General features: G+C 43.5%; 1 protein-coding gene across 1 annotated transcript in view; it reads left to right on the top strand.

The window, feature by feature from the left end:
* The window catches only part of HYDIN (HYDIN, axonemal central pair apparatus protein), a 402,001-nt gene that overhangs the window by 373,780 nt on the left and 10,570 nt on the right, over nt 1-17,651 (top strand). Inside the window, exons 76-80 of the mRNA XM_006860316.1 lie at nt 1,502-1,700; nt 3,495-3,653; nt 7,357-7,634; nt 8,994-9,213; nt 16,472-16,684. Coding sequence (XP_006860378.1) covers nt 1,502-1,700; nt 3,495-3,653; nt 7,357-7,634; nt 8,994-9,213; nt 16,472-16,684 — 1,069 coding nt within the window. The remainder of the gene's footprint in view (nt 1-1,501; nt 1,701-3,494; nt 3,654-7,356; nt 7,635-8,993; nt 9,214-16,471; nt 16,685-17,651) is intronic.

The raw sequence follows: 17,651 nt of genomic DNA, 5'->3' as shown, positions 1-17,651 counted from the left end.
CATCAATTCCTGGTACCTTGTTCTTTGCCAATTCCTTCAGTGCACCTTGGACTTCCTCCTTCAGTATCATTGGCTCTTGATCACTCCCTAGGGGTGAGTTAATTAAATTTTTGACAAAATATAGTGGGCTAATTTTGAAGTTGATTATTTTGTACAACCCACAAATGATGTTATAAATTTTGGCAGAGAAGCGGTTCCCCACCCATATTCTGGAGAGAGTACTTAGGGAATACTCGTTATTTTCACTCCTGTTGTTATTATCATTGTTTTATGCTGAATCTAGAAATTTTCAAATACTAATTTCAAATATCATCTATCTAGACATATAATACTCTTGCAGAATTTAATTTACTCAAGTCTGACTGTTTGAGGTGTTGGTTTCTATTCATTGGTATATGTGTACTCCTTCTCTATCTATAAGAAAAATCAGGAAGGTTGTAACAGAGATGTCTCGGTACCTTCTGCCCATGGGTGGAACAGGGTGGAGGTGATCTTTCAAGATCCCTTCTAGTTAAGCATTGGTGACCCTAATAATAAGAGCTCACCTTTATGGACTGTCTCCTCTGTGTACTATTTATTGTTGTTGTGGTGGTGGTGTGGTGTTGAGTCGATTCCAAAGCATAGCAGTCCTATATAGGGTTTTCAAGAGTGGTTGATGGGTTTGAAATGCTGACCTTGCAGTTTCCAGTTCAGTGCTTATCCTACAGTGCCACACATGGGTGCCCTGTTTAATGACTGCTCTAATCATTGTATCTCATTTAATCCTCACAACAAGCTTATAAGGTAGCTGCCACTATATCTATTTTACAGATGAGAAAACATAAGCCAAAATGGGCTAAGTAATTTGTCCTGGTTCACATAACTAGTTAGTGGTAGCGCCTGGATCAAACTTCTGTCTAATCTCTACCATGTTTTTCCATCTATTACTTCTGTAAGCACTTCCTCCTAGGAAAGGGTACAAACGATGAGCTGCATTGTCAAAGAGAGGATCAATAGAATGAAAAGCACGTATGGCAAAGGCTCATGGGACTTTGATTTGAGGTCTGACCTGCCAGGATCTCAGAATGTGATCTGGGGTAATTTGTGCCTAGGGAAAGGGACCAGGAGGGATGAGTCCTTGAAGAAGGATATCCTGTTTGGTAAAACAGAGGGTCAGAGAAAAGAGGAAGCCCCCCAATGAGCTGGATTGACACAGTGGCGGCAGCAATGGGCTCAAATGTAGCAACGATTATGAGGCTGGTACAGGACCAAGCAGTGCTTCGTTCTGTTGTGCACAGGGTCGCTATGAGTTGCTATGGACTCATTGGCGCCTAACAACAACACCAAGGGGAAGGGTGGGTGATTCCTGAAGTCTCTTCCAGCTCTTAAATCCCATGACTCCGGCAGACTGAGCAGGCTGTCCACCCAGTCCCAGTCCTGACCAAGAAGCAAGGGGAAGGAATCAGTTCCTTCTGAGTCGGCCTCCTCAGAGCTCATGCCCCTTCTTCTTGATTTTCTCCAGTATAGATTGTTTGTACACAAACACCAGCCATCTCGAGGTGAACTTCCGTGTTGATGTGATAAAGCCAGGAAACACACTGATGATTCCAATTGTCTTCTATCCTCGAGAAAGTATCAGTTATCGAGAACTCATCCCCTTTGAAATAAATGGGCTTTCACAACAAATCATTGAAATTAAAGGGAAAGGCACGGAAATGAAGGTAAGGGGCAGTCAGGGAGGTCCTCGGGCTTCGTACTTTCTTCCTGCCCTTCCAGCCAATCTTCTCCCCTCAGCACATCTGCCCCCAGGCTGCTCAACTAAAGGCCAACCAGTCCTTCTGCATTGTCAAATCAGACTCAAGGGAACCAGAGACCTTATCCAATGGCAGACCTGACTAATAATTCTAGAGCTACAGGTAATTGCAGGCACTGGGAAACAGTTTGTTCCTTGGAAGAGTCTGAAGTCATCTGATGCAGCATCCCAAGAACAACCTTTACTCCCACATTAGGGCACATTTTGTTTTAAGCAACGTATGCAGAGATAAATTTTCCCGTTTTAGAACATCTTTGCTTTACACCCCACTGAGTAACATTCTCCAGCCAGCAACCAATGCTGGGATTATATTTGATTAAGGCTGTTCCTTCTCCCAGAAGCTCCTGAGAGGGAGGGAGTGGGACAGTCCTGCTGCTAATCCCTTTCTTTCCAAGAGTCACCTTTGCTGGTGGTGTCTTCATTCTAATGGGGTGTTGAGAAGATCCAAAAACCTTCCAAGATGCTCAGGAATGGATAGGACATTTCAGCAACCAAGAGAACATGGGAGGCAGGGTTGGATTCCAGCAATCTTCCCATCAAGGGAGTTGGTAGAGCACAGGGGTTTCTGGGCCCAAGCCAGAGGCAGGATCTTTCCTGATAGCTTTCATTCATTTATTCAATACTTGTTGAGTTTTAGGTACTTTGGGGAGATCCAATAGTATCTTAAATATGTGTTCACCAACTCATATGCTGACTGGAGAGATTCTCTTGCTTCTTTAGACCAAATGGATTTAAAGATAGTGGGGTAGAGGAGGTGCAGTTTAGAGACCTATAGCAACTCTCATTGTAGGTCAGTATCAACCTAAAGTCAAGGTATAGCTTGACCTAGGTCTGATCCAGGCCAACATTTAAATCAGTGCCTTAGATGAGGACTTGAGATGCATCTAGTTCTCTCTACTTCTACAGCCACCGTTCCAATTCACTGTCACTACCTCATGGCTTTCTCTCTGGCCTCTTCATGTCCTCTATAGAGGAGCAAGCCAGAGCACTCCCACAAAGTACACATTTCACTGGGTCACTAAAGCTTCACTGACTCCCCAGTTCTTCCAGAATAAAGCCCAGCTGCCCCACCCCCAATGACCTATAAGACCTTTCAAGAATGGCCACTTCCCACCTTTCCAAGCTCACCTTCTGTCTCTGTCTAGTTCCCAGTCACAGGCCTTGACTGGGCCACTCCTAGCTCAGGGCCTTGCCACAGGCTGTTCTTCTCCCTGAATGCTCCTCCATGCCAGGGCCACCCTGACTCTTCAACTAACTCGAGTCAGCCCTTCCTTGGCAATCAGTGTAAACAGGGCTTCCTCAGGGAGGCCTCCTCTTACTTCAGTCTTCTGCAACGTGCTCTCAGAGTACCCTGGGATTTTCCTTCCTATTGCTAAACCTAGTTGTAATTATTTAGTTGTGTGTCAAATCATCTAGTGGGTGCTCTGTATACAGAAATGTTTATTGAGTAAGTGAATGCCTATCCAATATGAAAAAGGCAGCCAGGCCTGGCAAACTGCTTCTGAAAGCCCAGCCTTTAGAGACCTTATGAAGCAGTTCTCCTCTGTCACACATTGGGGTCACCAGGAGGCAAATTCGACTCTCAATGAACAGCAGGCACCAAAAGAGAGGGATCACTCTTCCTTGCCAAACCATATCCCAATATGCATTTTTCTCATGAGCTAACTAGTCCTCCTTTCCTACTCTTTTTCATGTCCCACAGATTTTAGTACTAGATCCAGCCAATAGGATTGTGAAGTTGGGAGCTGTTCTGCCAGGACAAGTTGTCAAAAAATCAGTTTCCATTATGAACAACAGCAACACCTTGCTTACGTTTAACCAATCGATTCTGTTCTCAACTCCAGAACTCCAGGAACCCAAGGTCAGTGCTTAGAGTCCCAAGGACCTCTTTATGCTTCCCCATGACAAGGATGGCAGGGCTAGAAACTCACACTCATGCTGGATGTCACCTTGACATGAGCTCTCTGTCTACTGCTGTTGTGAAGTGTTGAGTTGGTTCCAATCTATAGTGACCCTGTATAGGGTTTGTGAGGAGTAGCTGGTGGGTTTGAACCTCCAACCTTGAGATTAGCAGTCAGTGCTTATCCTACAGTGCTACACCAGGACTTAAATCTTCACAAAAAAATGCTATGGGGTTAGCACTTTCATGATTCTCATTTTATATATAAGGAAACTAAGCCTTCCAGAGATCATGTACTTCTAAAACGTAGTAAAAAGAAGGAGAAAGCGAACTGGCTTGGGCAGGATTCAGCAGATCTAGATTCCACTAAATGTATATCCTTATTGTAGAAAATGTGAACAATATAGAAAATCATGAAGAAAAAACTTGCCCTTAATCACAGACCCAGAAAAACCACTGTAACATTTTGGGTCTATTTTACCAGTATTTTTCCTATGCCCTTTTCTGTTTTTACAAAAATAAAATTATAATGTCTGGATTATTTCAAAAACTGATTTTGTAATCTAACAATATTCCATAAACATTCTCCATATTGTCAAATATCCTCTATTCCATTACAGCTCCATTCTGGAGATAGATTAGGTCTCAGTCTCTGGCCATATCAGGTGTTTTCTTTTAAATGCTAGAAACAGTATTGTCACACACAATGAAATACTATGCAACATTGGAGAATAATGATGATCTGAAAAACAAATGGTATGAGTTTGTGCTTTCATGATTCTCACTTTATATACAAGGAAACATGGATGAACCTGGAGGACACTGTGCTGAGTGAAATAAGTCAATCACAAAAGGACAAATAGTGTGTGAGACTATTATTGTAAAAACTCAAAAAAGGCTTTCACACTAAAAGAAACATTCTTTTATGGTTACCAGGGGTAGGAGGGAAGGGAAAGTAAATCACTTGCTAGAGGTTAAACACATGGTAACTCAGGTGATGGGAGGGGGGAGGGCAATATAGGGAAGAGTGGCAGAAGAATGATGAAGACAAGTGAAGAGACAGGGAGGTATACAAGGGCTAAAAGGGATAGAAGTAAATAGTGATATATACACAACCGTGGAACAGCAGTATTCTTTGTGTAGATTTATGGACAGCCACACAGGCTGAATGGTAAGGGAGAAAGAGTGGTGTGGCTCTGTAGGCTAAGCACTGGACCACAAGGTCGGTTTGAACCACATAGTTGGCAATTCAATTCACCAGCTGCTCTTTGAAAACCCTATACAGAGTCGCTATGAGTCAGAACTGACTCTACAGTACGTAATAACATGTATTCCACAAATATAAAAGAGTTTGATAGAGGATATTTGTACATGGGGAGCCACAGAGATGGAATGGGATGAGTGTTGTTGCAAGGAAGGGATTGCATTCATTGAGATGCAGCAAAACATAGGATTTGTTGAATGTAAAACTCATGAACTTGTCCATAAACCTTCATGCAATTCATAATTTAAAAAAAGAGATAGCAACCCATTAAAAAAAAAGGATAGTCCGGGTGTGGATGGATGAGGCAAGCATGAATCTGGAAGAAGAGCACAGGGGCAAGTGGAAGGGCTCCGGGTACAGAGAAGCCTGCACAGGGGTTTACGGGATTCAGCCATCACCTAAGTAGACAGGTTTGGAAGGGCGTTCCTTCCAGGTAAAGGTCTGTAGACTCAGAAAGGGCTGGTGCTTATGGAAAACTTGATGTGGTTCAGTGTGGCAGGGACACTGTAGACTGCCTGGGGATTTCAGAATACAGAGCTGGCTTCAAAAAGCTAATCAAAGCCAGAAACTCAGGGGGACACCATATCTCAGGGCCCACATTACCCACTTGACCACCTAGCGAAGGAAAGCAAACTAGTCACTCCTCTATCATCATTAAACCAAATGTAAGTCCTCAACACCCAGACTGACCACCCCAATGTTACTTCTTTAGGTGGTCAGATTAAAGTTGCCGGTACGATCACCTTAAGGTTAGCTTCCAACATCATTACATTGGAGAAGTCTTTAAGATCACTTTCCCATTTCAGCATCTCAGTTCATTACATCACTTCCTGTTGCTACCTAACTGCTTGGAGAAATATGACAATGTCACTGGGCATATTTATTGTGAGTAAATACAATTCAGATACAGTACTGTCAGCCCATATCAGGAAGGCTGTCCGAAGGGATATGCTTCCATAGATCATTGTGATGTTCATTTCTTAGGAGATCCCATCCAAGCACAAGTGGGAGTTCAGGGTCCATCCATTACAGAAACTGCCACCAAGGACACGCTACACATCCTGAAACACAGTTAGTCAGACCTTGGAGTTCCTGCTTCTCAAAGTTGGCTGTACAGGGATACTTTCCCAAAAAGCCCAATGCCTAAGGTCAAACAGTCTCTGCCACAGTGCTTACTAGGCTACTGTTTGACCTGAGGAACTCCAAGGAACCCATTCCTGCAAAGTTCAAAAAGCCTTCTAAGGGCTGGGTCACTCCAATTCCATGAACCTAGAAATCAGGATTCCAGAAGAAGCAAAACAATGTTGTCAAGATGTTGACCACTCCATGCTCTGAGCCAAAGAGGCTAAGGATAAAGAGAGTGTTGGTTTCCTGGCATTTTGTTTTGATTTGATTTTTCCAGGGACATAGAAATTCAAGCTGTGGTTCTCAGACTTTAGAGTGCATGAGTCACTCGAGGCACTGTTGAAAATACAGGTTCCCAGCTCTCCCAAGGAAATCCTGATTCATTTGGCTTGGGGTAGGGCCCAGGAATCTGTATTTTGACAGGCATGGGGAAGTCTGCTGCAGGTAGCTGGGAACCATGTCTTGAGAAACAAGGGGTGCTTACTGTTTTCTAGTCACAGTTACTATTCCTTCCCCAAGGGAGTAGGAAGGAAGAAGAAAACGCTCATAGTATGAGTGTAAGAGACATCTGTTGTTGCTGTTAAATGCCGTCGAGTTAGTTTCAACTCATAGTGACCCTGTGTAGGGTTTCCAAGGACTCCTAGACACATCTAGCTGACCAAAATAGGCTAGAAAAGGAGTGAAAAGGGCTAAGGCATTTATCAGGTATTTGTTGTGTCCCACAGAGTCCTGGTATGGTGTTTTACAATAAGCACTAGACTGCTAACTACAAGGTTGGCACTTCAAACCCACTAGCTGCTCCTGAGAAATCCTATACAAGGTTGCTATGAGCCAGAACCGACTCCACAGCACTTGACCACAACAACAACACTGTGTCCCACACATTTCATATTGTTGTTGTTGTTAAGTGCTGATGAGTAGGTTCTGACCCATAACAACCTGTATAGGGTTTCAGAAGAGCAGCTGGTGAGCTTGAACCACCGACCTTATAGTTCAAACCAACTTTGCAGTCCAGCATATTAACCCACAGTGCCACACCAGGATAGATGATCTTAATTATCACCAGAGGGTAAGTCTTTAGTATTATCCTGAGTGTGTAGATGTGGAAACAGGCTCAGAAAGCCTTAGGTGCTTCCCCACTACTGCACAACTGATAAGAGAGAAGACGTGAATTTTACCCCAGGGTTGTGGTAGCAGCAAGACTTCTGAGAGGCAAGGCCTCTGAGACCTCCCTTCTCTCAACCTCCGAGTCTAGTTGTCTGTCATTCTGCTCAGGTGATCACCATCACGCCTTTCAACAACATCAGCCTGAAGCCCAAAGAAGTCATTAAGCTGGATGTGGTCTTCTCCCCAAAGAAGCGTGTCCCTCCCTTCTCCGAGGAGGTGTTCATGGAATGCATGGGACTCCTGCGTCCCCTGTTTCTTCTCAGCGGCTGCTGCCAGGCCCTGGAGATCTCCCTGGACCAGGAGCATCTTCCCTTTGGACCGGTTGTCTATCGGACACAATCCACACGTCGTATCCTCATGCTGAACACAGGCGATGTGGGAGCCAGGTAGGAGAGTACTGCCCTACCCCAGGCTGGAGCAGAGCTGTCTGTCCTTGAATTCCACCTGGACAATTCCTCTTTCCATATCTATAGCCCCACCCCTCAGATGTGACAGTGGAGGTCCCACCAAGGTGGTTGCTGTTGCCATAGTTACTGAAATTGCATGTGATAGAGAACATTTTGCTTCAGGCCTGTCCTGGTGTGGTGCAGTGGGTTAATGTGCTAGACTGCAAAGTTGGCAGTTCAAGCTCACCAGACACTCATAGGAAACCCTATACAAGGTCACTATGGGTCAGAATCGAGTCGACAACACTTAACAACATCATCCTAGGAGTCCTGGTATAGCACTGTAGGATAAGCACTGGACTGGTAACCACAAGGTTGGTGCTTCAAACCCACCAGTTGCTACTCAGAAACCCTATACATGGTCACTATGAGTCGGAACTGACTCGACGGCACTTAACAACAGCCTTCTAATAAGAACTCTATATGGCTCACTTATTTAACCCCAGAAATAGCTTCATGAAATTGATACTAATACTAGTCCATTTTATATGCAAGAAATTAAGGCACAAATAAGTAATAGTGCCAAGATTATACATTTAACAAGAATTTACCATGTATGCAATGCTAGCATTTTTGCATGTAATATCCCCTTTTAATTATCACAGAACCCTGTAAGACATACATGAAGGGTCTTCAAAAAAGTTTGTGGGAAATTTTCATTGTCTTTTGATTCCATTTTTCCATGAACTTTTTAGAGCCCCTGATACTCTATTGTCCCCATTTCACAGATGAAGTTGAGGCTCAGAGATTAGACAACTTGCCTAAGGTCACATAGCCAGGAAGTGAGAGGGACAGGAGTGGAAACCAGGTCGATCCATGCAGCTCTCCTTTCCAGGTTCTTCCTTCATGCTGGCCAAGTGCCCACCCCAGTCATTGCTCAGGCATGTTGACATGGCCACACAGACTGGGACCCACACACCACCCAGGCCTCACTGTCCACCTTTGTCCCCTGATAGACCAAGCACCAGACCCGAGAAGCAGACAGGGCCATCACAAAGAACAGGCGCGACTCTTCAGATGAAGAGAGATCTCCCTCGCTTGCATCTGTCCTCAGTGCAGGGAGCAGAGCTCCTGTTTTACTAAACTCTGTGACCCTGGGTGCACATGTTCATGTGTATGTTCACCAGTGTGTCACTCGTGGGATTTCACTCCTCGTGGTGATAGGTTGGATGCAGCCACCTGTCAGCCATGGCACATTTCTGAGAGGGAGCTGAATCATCTTACACAGGGAGTGATGTTGGTCCACACACCTTACCTACCTCTACTTGGCCTGCCTTGTCTTCTTTTGTCTTGGCAAAGGTTTAAATGGGATACCAGAAAATTTGAGCCTCATTTCTCCATCACCCCGGAAGAAGGCTACATTACTGCAGGCATGGAAGTTTCTTTCGAAGTGACCTACCATCCCACGGAGGTGGGAAAGGAGTGTCTCTATAAAAACATGCTCTGCTTCATCCAGGGAGGCAATCCTCTGACCCTCACCTTGTCTGGAATCTGCGTGGGACCACCTGCAGTAAAAGAGGTTAGGAAGGGCTGTCCAGGGACAGGCCAATAGCTAGAGTGAGCCCAGCAAGCCCTCTCCTTCCTAGAACACAACTGGACCTGCTAGGAACAAGTAACTCTGTCCAAACTGTCCAATATTTCCAGATCCAGCATTCAAGCTGATCCTTCCTACCACAGTGCCTTTGTACATGCTATGCCTACTGCTGGAATATTCTTTCTTCATTTACTTAATTCCTGTTCTCAAGGAAGGCTTTATTGACTTCCCTGACTAGATTGAATTCCCTGTTCTAAGCTCTGTGAGTAAGGAGTTAACACCTTTCTTTCTCTCTGTGGGGAGAAAATATGACTATGGGTTAACACTCTGCTATTTTTGCTCCTAGCACCTGAGAGTGGGCTGTCAGCTGTGTTACCTGGCAGCATTGCTCAGGGGAACCTGATAGCTGATGGCTATTTCTATAATATCGTTGTTTAAGGAACATAACCTCAGTAGATGCATACAATGTGTTGTGAACATGCCTGTACACGTCTCTGTATGGTCATATGTGTTCATTTCTCTTGGGTAAATGCCTATGAGTGGAATGCTAAGTCTTGTTTTAAGAAACTGCCAAACTGGCTTCCGTAGTTGTTTCATTTTTACATTCCCACCAGCAGCAATATATGAGAGTCCCAATTGCTCCACATCCTCACCAGTACTTAGCATGGTCAGTTTTTCAGTCTTACTCATTCTAGTAGATGTGTAATTCGTACATCATTGTAGTTTTAATTTACATTTCCCTAAGGATGAATGAGCAATGCTAGCGTAGTGGTTATAAGTCGGGCTGCTAACCTCAAAGTCAGCAGTTCGAAACTACCAGCTGTTCCACGGTAGAAAGATGAGGTTTTCTGCTCCTGTGGTTAGTGTGCTGGACTGCAAGCCCAGTTTGAATCAGCTGTTGAAGCTCACCAGCCACTCCTTGGAAACCCTATACAGGGTCAATATGTGTCAGAACTGAATCAATGGCTCTTAACAACAACAGCAACATTTGTATTTGAAGCCGTTTGGTTTCTTATTATTGAATTTTGAGAGCTCTTTACTTATTCTGGATATAAGCTTTATATTTAGATCTTTAATCTAATTGAGTTAATTTTTTGAGTTAGCATATGGATATCCAATTATTTGAGAAACATTTCTTGAAAAGATTATCCTTCTCCCCGGATTGCCTTTTGTTGTTAAGTGCCACGGAGCGAGTGCCAATTCAGTAACCCCATGCACCACAGAAAGAAACACTGCTCATTCCTGTGCCAGCCTTACAATCTTTGCTATGCTTGAGCTCATTGCTGCTACCACTGTGCCAATCTATCTTATTGGGGTCTTTCCCTTTTTTGCTGACCCTCCACTTTACCAAGCATGATGTGTCCTTCTCCAGGGATTGGTCCCACCTGATAACATTGTCCAAAGTATGAGAGACAAAGTCTGTCAATTCCTGGCTTCTAAGGAGCATTCTGACTGTACTTCTTCCAACACAGACTTGTTTGTTTTTCTGGCAATCCATGATATTCTTAATATTCTCCTCCAATACCATAACTCAAATGCATCAATTTTTCTACGTTCTTCCTTATTCATAGACCAACTTTCACATGCATATGTGTCTACTGGAAATACCATGGCTTGGGTCAGGTGTACCTTAGTCCTCAAACTGGTAATTTTGCTCTTCAACGCTTTAAAGAGGTCTTGTGCAGCAGATTTGCCTAATGTAATATGTCATTTGATTTCTTGACTGCTGCTTCCATGAGTGTTGATGGTTGATCTGAGCAAAATGAAGTCTTTGACAAATTCAGTCTTTTCTCCATTTATCTTGATGTTATTTATTGGTCCAGTTGGCAGGATTTTTGTTTTCTTTACAATGAGGCTCTGGTCTTTGATCTTCATTAGTAAGTATTTTAAGTCGTATTGGCTTTCAGCAAGCAAAGTTGTATCATCTGCATATTACAGGTTGTTAATGAGTCTTCCTCCAGTTCTGATGACACATTCTTCTTCATATAACCCAGCTTCTCGGATTATTTGCTCAGCATACAGGTTGAATAAGTAAATATAGTGAAAAATTACAATCATGGTGCACACCTTTCCTGATTTTAAACCATTCAGTATCCCCTTGTTCTTTTTGAACAACTGCCTTTTTTTTTTCTATGTGCTGGTTCCTCTTGAGTACAATTAAGTGTTCCGGAATATTAATTCTCCACAATGTTGTCCATAGCTTGTTATCATCCACACAATCAAAAGCCAATAAATAGTCAATAAATCACAGATAGACATCTTTCTGGTATTCTCTGCTTTCAGCCAAGATCTGTCTGACATCAGTCATTATATCCCTCCTTCCAAATCCCTGTCTGAATCCAGCCTGAACCTCTTGCAATTCCTTATCAGTGTATTGTTGCAGCCATATTTGAATTATCTTTAGCAAAACTTTACTTCCATACAATATAATGATACCGTCCTATGGTTTCTGCATTCCAACGAGTTACCTCTGTTTGGAATGGGAATAAATATGGATCTCTTACAATCAGTTGACCAGGTAGCTATCTTCCAAATTTCTTGGCATAGAAGAGTGAGTGCCTCCAGTGTTGCATCAGTTTATCAAAATATTTCAATTTATATTCCATCAATTCCCAGAGCCATGTACTTTGCCAATGCCCTTCAGTGCACCTTGGGCTTATTCCTTCAGTATCATTGGCTTTTGATCATATGCTATCACTTCAAATAGTTGAACATTAACCATTTCTTTTTGGTACAGTGACTCTCTATATTCCTTCCATCTTCTTTTGATGTTTTCTGCATCATTAAACATTTCTGCATCATTAAATTTGTTGTTGTTGTTATGTGCCGTGGAGTCAGTTCTGACTCATAGCGACCCTGTACAGGGTTTCCAAGGCTGTAAATCTTTACAGGAGCAGAAAGCCTCATCTTTCTCCCGCAGAACAGCTGGTAGTTTTGAACTGCTGACCTTGCGGCTTGCAGCCCGATTCGTAACCACTATGCTACTAGAGCTCCTTGTCATTAAATACAGAGTCCTTCAATATTGAAGTTGAGGCTTGAATTTTTTCTTCTGTTCTTCCAGCTTGAGAAATGCTGAACATGTTCTTCCCTCTTAGTTTTTAATGCTAGGTCTTTGCACATGTAATTATAATATTTGACTTTGTCTTCTCAAACTGCCCTTTGAAGTTTTCTGGTCAATTCTTTTACTTTCTCATTTTTCCCATTTGCTTTAACATCTCTATGCTGCAGAACAAGTTTCAGAGTGTCTTGTGACATGCATTTTGGTCTTTTCCTTCTTTCTTGTCTTCTTAATGACCTTTTACTTTCTTTCTGTAGGCTGTTCTTGGTGTCATCCCACAGCTCCTCTGGTCTTTGGTCATTAGTGTCTAATGCACCAAATCTGTTCTTCAGATGATCTCTAAATTCAGGTGGGATATGTTCATGGTCATATTTTGGTTCTCATGGGCTTGTTTTAATTTTCTTCAGCTTCAGTCTGAACTTGCATATGAGCAACTGATGGTCTGTTCTACAATCTGCCCTTAGTCTTTTTTTGGCTGATATAGAGCTTTTCCACTCTTTCTTTCCCCAGATATAGTCAATTTGATTTCTGTCTATTCCATCTGGTGAGGTCCAAGTGTATAGTCGTCTTTTATGTTGCTTTAAAAAAGTACTTACACAGGACCACTACTATAAAAGACTAAGAAAAAGAGCCCACACTAAAAGGGGAGCGATTCTTTGCTGGTTGCCAGGATGTGGGCAGTGGGGTGAGGGGAGGGAGGGGAAGGTGGAGCACAAGGCAGGGGGGCAATATATAAGAAGTGGGAGGGGAATGGAAGAACAAAGTGGACGGGATAACAATTAGGCAGGTGTGCATGGGCTAAGTGGGACAGAGGTAAATAATGATGTATGCACAGCCTTGGAAACAACAGGGCTCTGGGATACAGGGATTGAGACATGGTTGGAATGGGAAAAAGGGGGAAAATGATGTTAAGATGCTTGGTTGTCTTTTGAATCTTGGTTTCCCTGGCATGCCACTATAAAATAGACACTCGAGGGGGAGAGAAAGGAATAGCCAGAAATATCACCATAGAAAGCTTGTAAGTCCGTCTTCTGCCTGTAACTGATTGGAATACCTAAAATGGGGCTACAACATGCCCAGTGAAGGAGGCTTCCTGTGGAGCCTCTCCATTACATAAGACTATAGGTGGAATCCTGAACAGCATCCAGAATCTTCAGAGGTGGGAAATTTCCACTTGAAAGGACAAGCTGACCAGCCTGGAATGGCTAGAAGAACAGAAGATACTTTTGAAAGAAAGACCTACAGGAAAAAATACAAAACAATATAGGCAGACCAACTGATTACTACAAGAACAAGCAAGTTGCTTGCCCAGGAGACATCAAGGCAAGTCCCCTGAGAGCAAACCCCCTTCCAAGACTAAGACTCAATGGGAATACACGCTCTGATTGGTGACCACATTCATCACCGATAAGGGGAAGTGAAGGAAAAACGGTAATGAAGCTGCAAGCTAAGCCTTACAATGTTCAATAGACTCTCCTGTAAACCCAGGTGCAGACCTGGTTGGCCAGCAGTGTGGCAAGACCTGGGGACTCTTGGGCCCAGAGTCAGTGACATAGCCACAGAGGACTAGAGTGGAGAGTGAAGCATCCAGCTGATAAGAAGATAGGGCATATGCACAATAACACCTACACTTACAGATAATACCCACTTGTCCTGGCTTCAATGACTGGATGATCAGAGCTCAACTAGAAGATGAAAAAAGAGTAATCTGATACAATTTGATGAACTTGACCTACACCGATGGATGCAGTAGCTCAAAAGAGGGAACAAATCTTTACAGCGAGGATCATTCCCACCCCCTCCATACACACGGAGTAGACAGGGATGGGCAACTTGGACATTGGCTACCCAAAACAGGGGGGCTACAAAGGCAAGACGTGACTGGCTTACAAGCTTTCAAGAGGGAACCTAGATCCAGAGGGCGTGGAGGAAGGAGTAGTATCCAATCTGTCTAGGTGGGGCTGATGATAGGAAATGCAGATAGGTCTCTTGTGATGCAATAGTGAATAATTGTTATCAGGACTGATTGTGAGGGTTGGAAATGTAAAGGTAGACATTTTGTAGCAAGGAGGGGAGTGATTAACTTTTCAGTCTAAGAGTGGAGGTCCCTGGAACCATCAAAGGAGAAGAGCGGAGAGCGGGACCCAACCCAAAGAAGCAGTGACACCAGAGATGGAGACAGAGACGATGATGTGGAGAGATGTAGTGGCTGGGGACTTTAGACCCAGAGAGGGAGAGGGGCTGTGTGCTGACAACCGGGGGGCAGGCTTGTAGGGTATACCCTTTGATTGGTTGACGATGCATGAAGGGGATTGTAACCATGGCAGTGAAACAATATACAGTAGGATGAATGTAAAACTAATGTTCTCTCATGTAAACTATCACATCATTCACAAAAAACATTTAAAAAACAAAACAAAGTACTTACAGTGAAGAAATCATTGGCCTTGCAAAATTCTATCATGTGATCTCCAGCATCATTTCTATCACCAAGGCCGTTTTTTCCACCTACTCATCATTCCTCTTTGTTTCCAGCCTTTGCATTCCAATCGCCAGTAATTACCTATACATTTTGATTACATGTTGATCAATTTCAGGCTGAAGAAGATGGTAGAATTCTTCAATTTCGTCATCACTGGCTTGAGTGGTGTGTAAATTTGAATAATAATTGTATTAACTGGTGTTCCTTTTAGGTATATGGATATTGTTGTTGTTGTTAAGTGCCGTCGAGTCGGTTCCGACCCATAGCAACCCTGTACAGGGTTTCCGAGGGTGTAAATCCTTATGGGAGTAGAAAGCCTCATCTTTCTCCCGCGGAGTGGCTGGTAGTTTCGAACCGCTGACCTTAAGGTTCGCAGCCCGATTCGTAACCACTACGGATATTATCCTATCACAAACAGTGTTGTACTTCAAGATAGATCTTGAAATGTTCCTTTTGATGCTGGATGCGACTATCTTCCTCTTCAACTTGTCATTCCTGACATAGTAAACCAGGTGATTGTCAGATTCAAAATGGCCAATACCAGTCCATTTCAGCTCACTACTGCCTAGGGTATCAATGTTTATGTGTTCCATTTCATTTTTGACAACTTCCAATTTTCCTAGCTTCATACTTAATACAGTCCATGTTCAGATTATTAATGGATGTTTACTGCTGTTTCTCCTCATTTTGAGTTGTGCCCCGTCAATGAAAGAAGGTCCAAAAGCTTTACTGCTTTCACGTCATCACAGTAACTCTACTCTGAGAAGGAGCTCTTTCCCTGTCATATGTTGAGAAGCTCATTTCCTGGCACTATATCTGACAATATTCTGGTGCCATTCATCATGCTTCAGTGTTCAGTATTCTAGTGCTGACAGTGTTCCATTGCTTTCACTAGGTTTTCAGTGAGTAACATTCAGAAGTAGTCTGTCTCTCCTTCCTAGTCAGTCTTAGTCTGGAAGCTCAAGTGAAACCTGTCTTTCATGGCTGACTCCACTGGCATTAAAAATGCTGTTGGCATAGCTTCCAGAATCACAGCAACCACAGTGTGACAAACTAGCAGACAAGTGGTGGCTGATTGCTTTTGGGACTTTTTAAGGGGTTGATTGATTATATATTATATGTGTGAGTCTATTTCAGAACTCTGTTTTGCTCATCTGACTATCCTTACATCAGTACCAAACTGTCCATATTGCTAAATCCAATGCTCAGTTCTCACTCCCCATCGTACTTGGACTCTCAGTAGCTTTTAACACCATGGAACAGTCCCTTTTCCTTGAAATCCTCCTCACTTGGCTTCCAAGGTCCCACCCTCTCCTGGTTTTCCTCTTTTCTCACTGGCTGCTCCTTCGCACCTCCCGGAGTTAGTCTTCAGATGGCTTCTTTTTGTCTCTCTTCTGCATACTCACTTCACATCTTCCACACTGGTTCCTTGCCATTTGGGAGAATTCAGGATATTTGCGATGGCTGTTTCCTCTGGTTGGGATGATCTTCTGACAGGTGTCTCATGATTTCATCCTTCTTGGTCTTCATCCTTCAACGATGATCGGTACCTGGCACATAGAAAATTCCCAGTAAGTATTTATTGAGTGAGTGAAAGAAATAGAAAGTTATCAGGTGCTCCTGATGGGAAGAATTCCTCCGCAGCCCCTGAAGGGAGACCAGGGAGAAATGCCATAGAAGGTGAGGTGCCTGCTTTTTTCCAGGTGGTGAACTTTGCCTGCCAGGTGCGCTCCAAGCACACACAGACCATCCTGCTTTCCAACCGCACCAACCAGACCTGGAATCTGCACCCCATCTTCGAGGGAGAGCATTGGGAGGGCCCTGAGTTCATCACCCTGGAGGCCCATCAGCAGAACAAACCCTACGAGATCACCTATAGGCCACGCACGATGAATGTGGAAAATCGCAAGCATCAGGTAGGTTAAGCGCCTCCACCCCTGACCCCGTGGGTTCCCTGGCCTAGCTGAAGGCTAAGAGAGGTAGGTGAGCAGTCCCAGAAGATGGAGCTTGATCTCAGAGAATGCTAGAACCAGAGAGAAGCCCACAGATCATGTTGGAATCATGGAAACAGCAGATTACTTTTGCCCAAATGTTTTCATGGAAGAGGGTTCTTTTGGAGCCAGGGGTCTGTCCTGAAATGCAGTCATGCACCAAGCATGAAACCAAGGATGGTGGTGGTGGTGTGCCATTGAGTCAGTTCCAACTCGTAGAGACCCTGTGTAGGGTTTCCAAAGCTGTAAATCTTTGTGGAAGTAGAAAGCGTCATCTTTGTCCCATGGAGCAACTAACTGGTGGATTTGAACTTCTGGCCTTGCAGTTATGAGCCTAACTTGTTACCCACTAGGCTACCAGGGCTCCTTGAAGCTATAACTAGTTAGCTGAATTACACAACTAGTATTTTGGTGACTGCAAAAAGAAAGGTCCACAAAAGGTATGAACCAAGCTTTTTCTGTTTTCACTCTCAGCCATAGCTGTACCGTGGCATACCCAATGCTGCATTGGTTTTCTATTTCTTTTCACTTTACACTGTATCATGAGCATTTCCACCTAATCACCTTGCCTTCATGGTAACCATTTTTAATGCCTACTTAACACTTCATGTGTGCAAATGCCTTCATTTACTGAACTTGCCCCTCTTGCTCAATGTCTCATTTGCCTCCAGATTTTCATCAGTATTGTAAATGATTTGACTGAAACTGTCACATACATGTTTCTTTTTCCTTTGGGAGAGTTTTTCCTCAGTACGCTCCCTGGAGTGGAATTCCTGCTCCCAATACTTAGGAAATTTTATGACCCTTAAAATAAACTGCCCACTGGAGGGGGAGAGAAAGGAATAGCGAAAAACATCACCATAGAAAGCTTGTAAGTCCGTCTTCTGCCTAT

Source organism: Chrysochloris asiatica, unplaced genomic scaffold (genome assembly GCF_000296735.1).
Source record: "Chrysochloris asiatica unplaced genomic scaffold, ChrAsi1.0 scaffold00037, whole genome shotgun sequence".
NCBI lineage: Eukaryota > Metazoa > Chordata > Mammalia > Afrosoricida > Chrysochloridae > Chrysochloris > Chrysochloris asiatica.
Note: the sequence above shows the minus strand (reverse complement) of the source record. Positions and strands in the feature narration are given on the sequence as shown.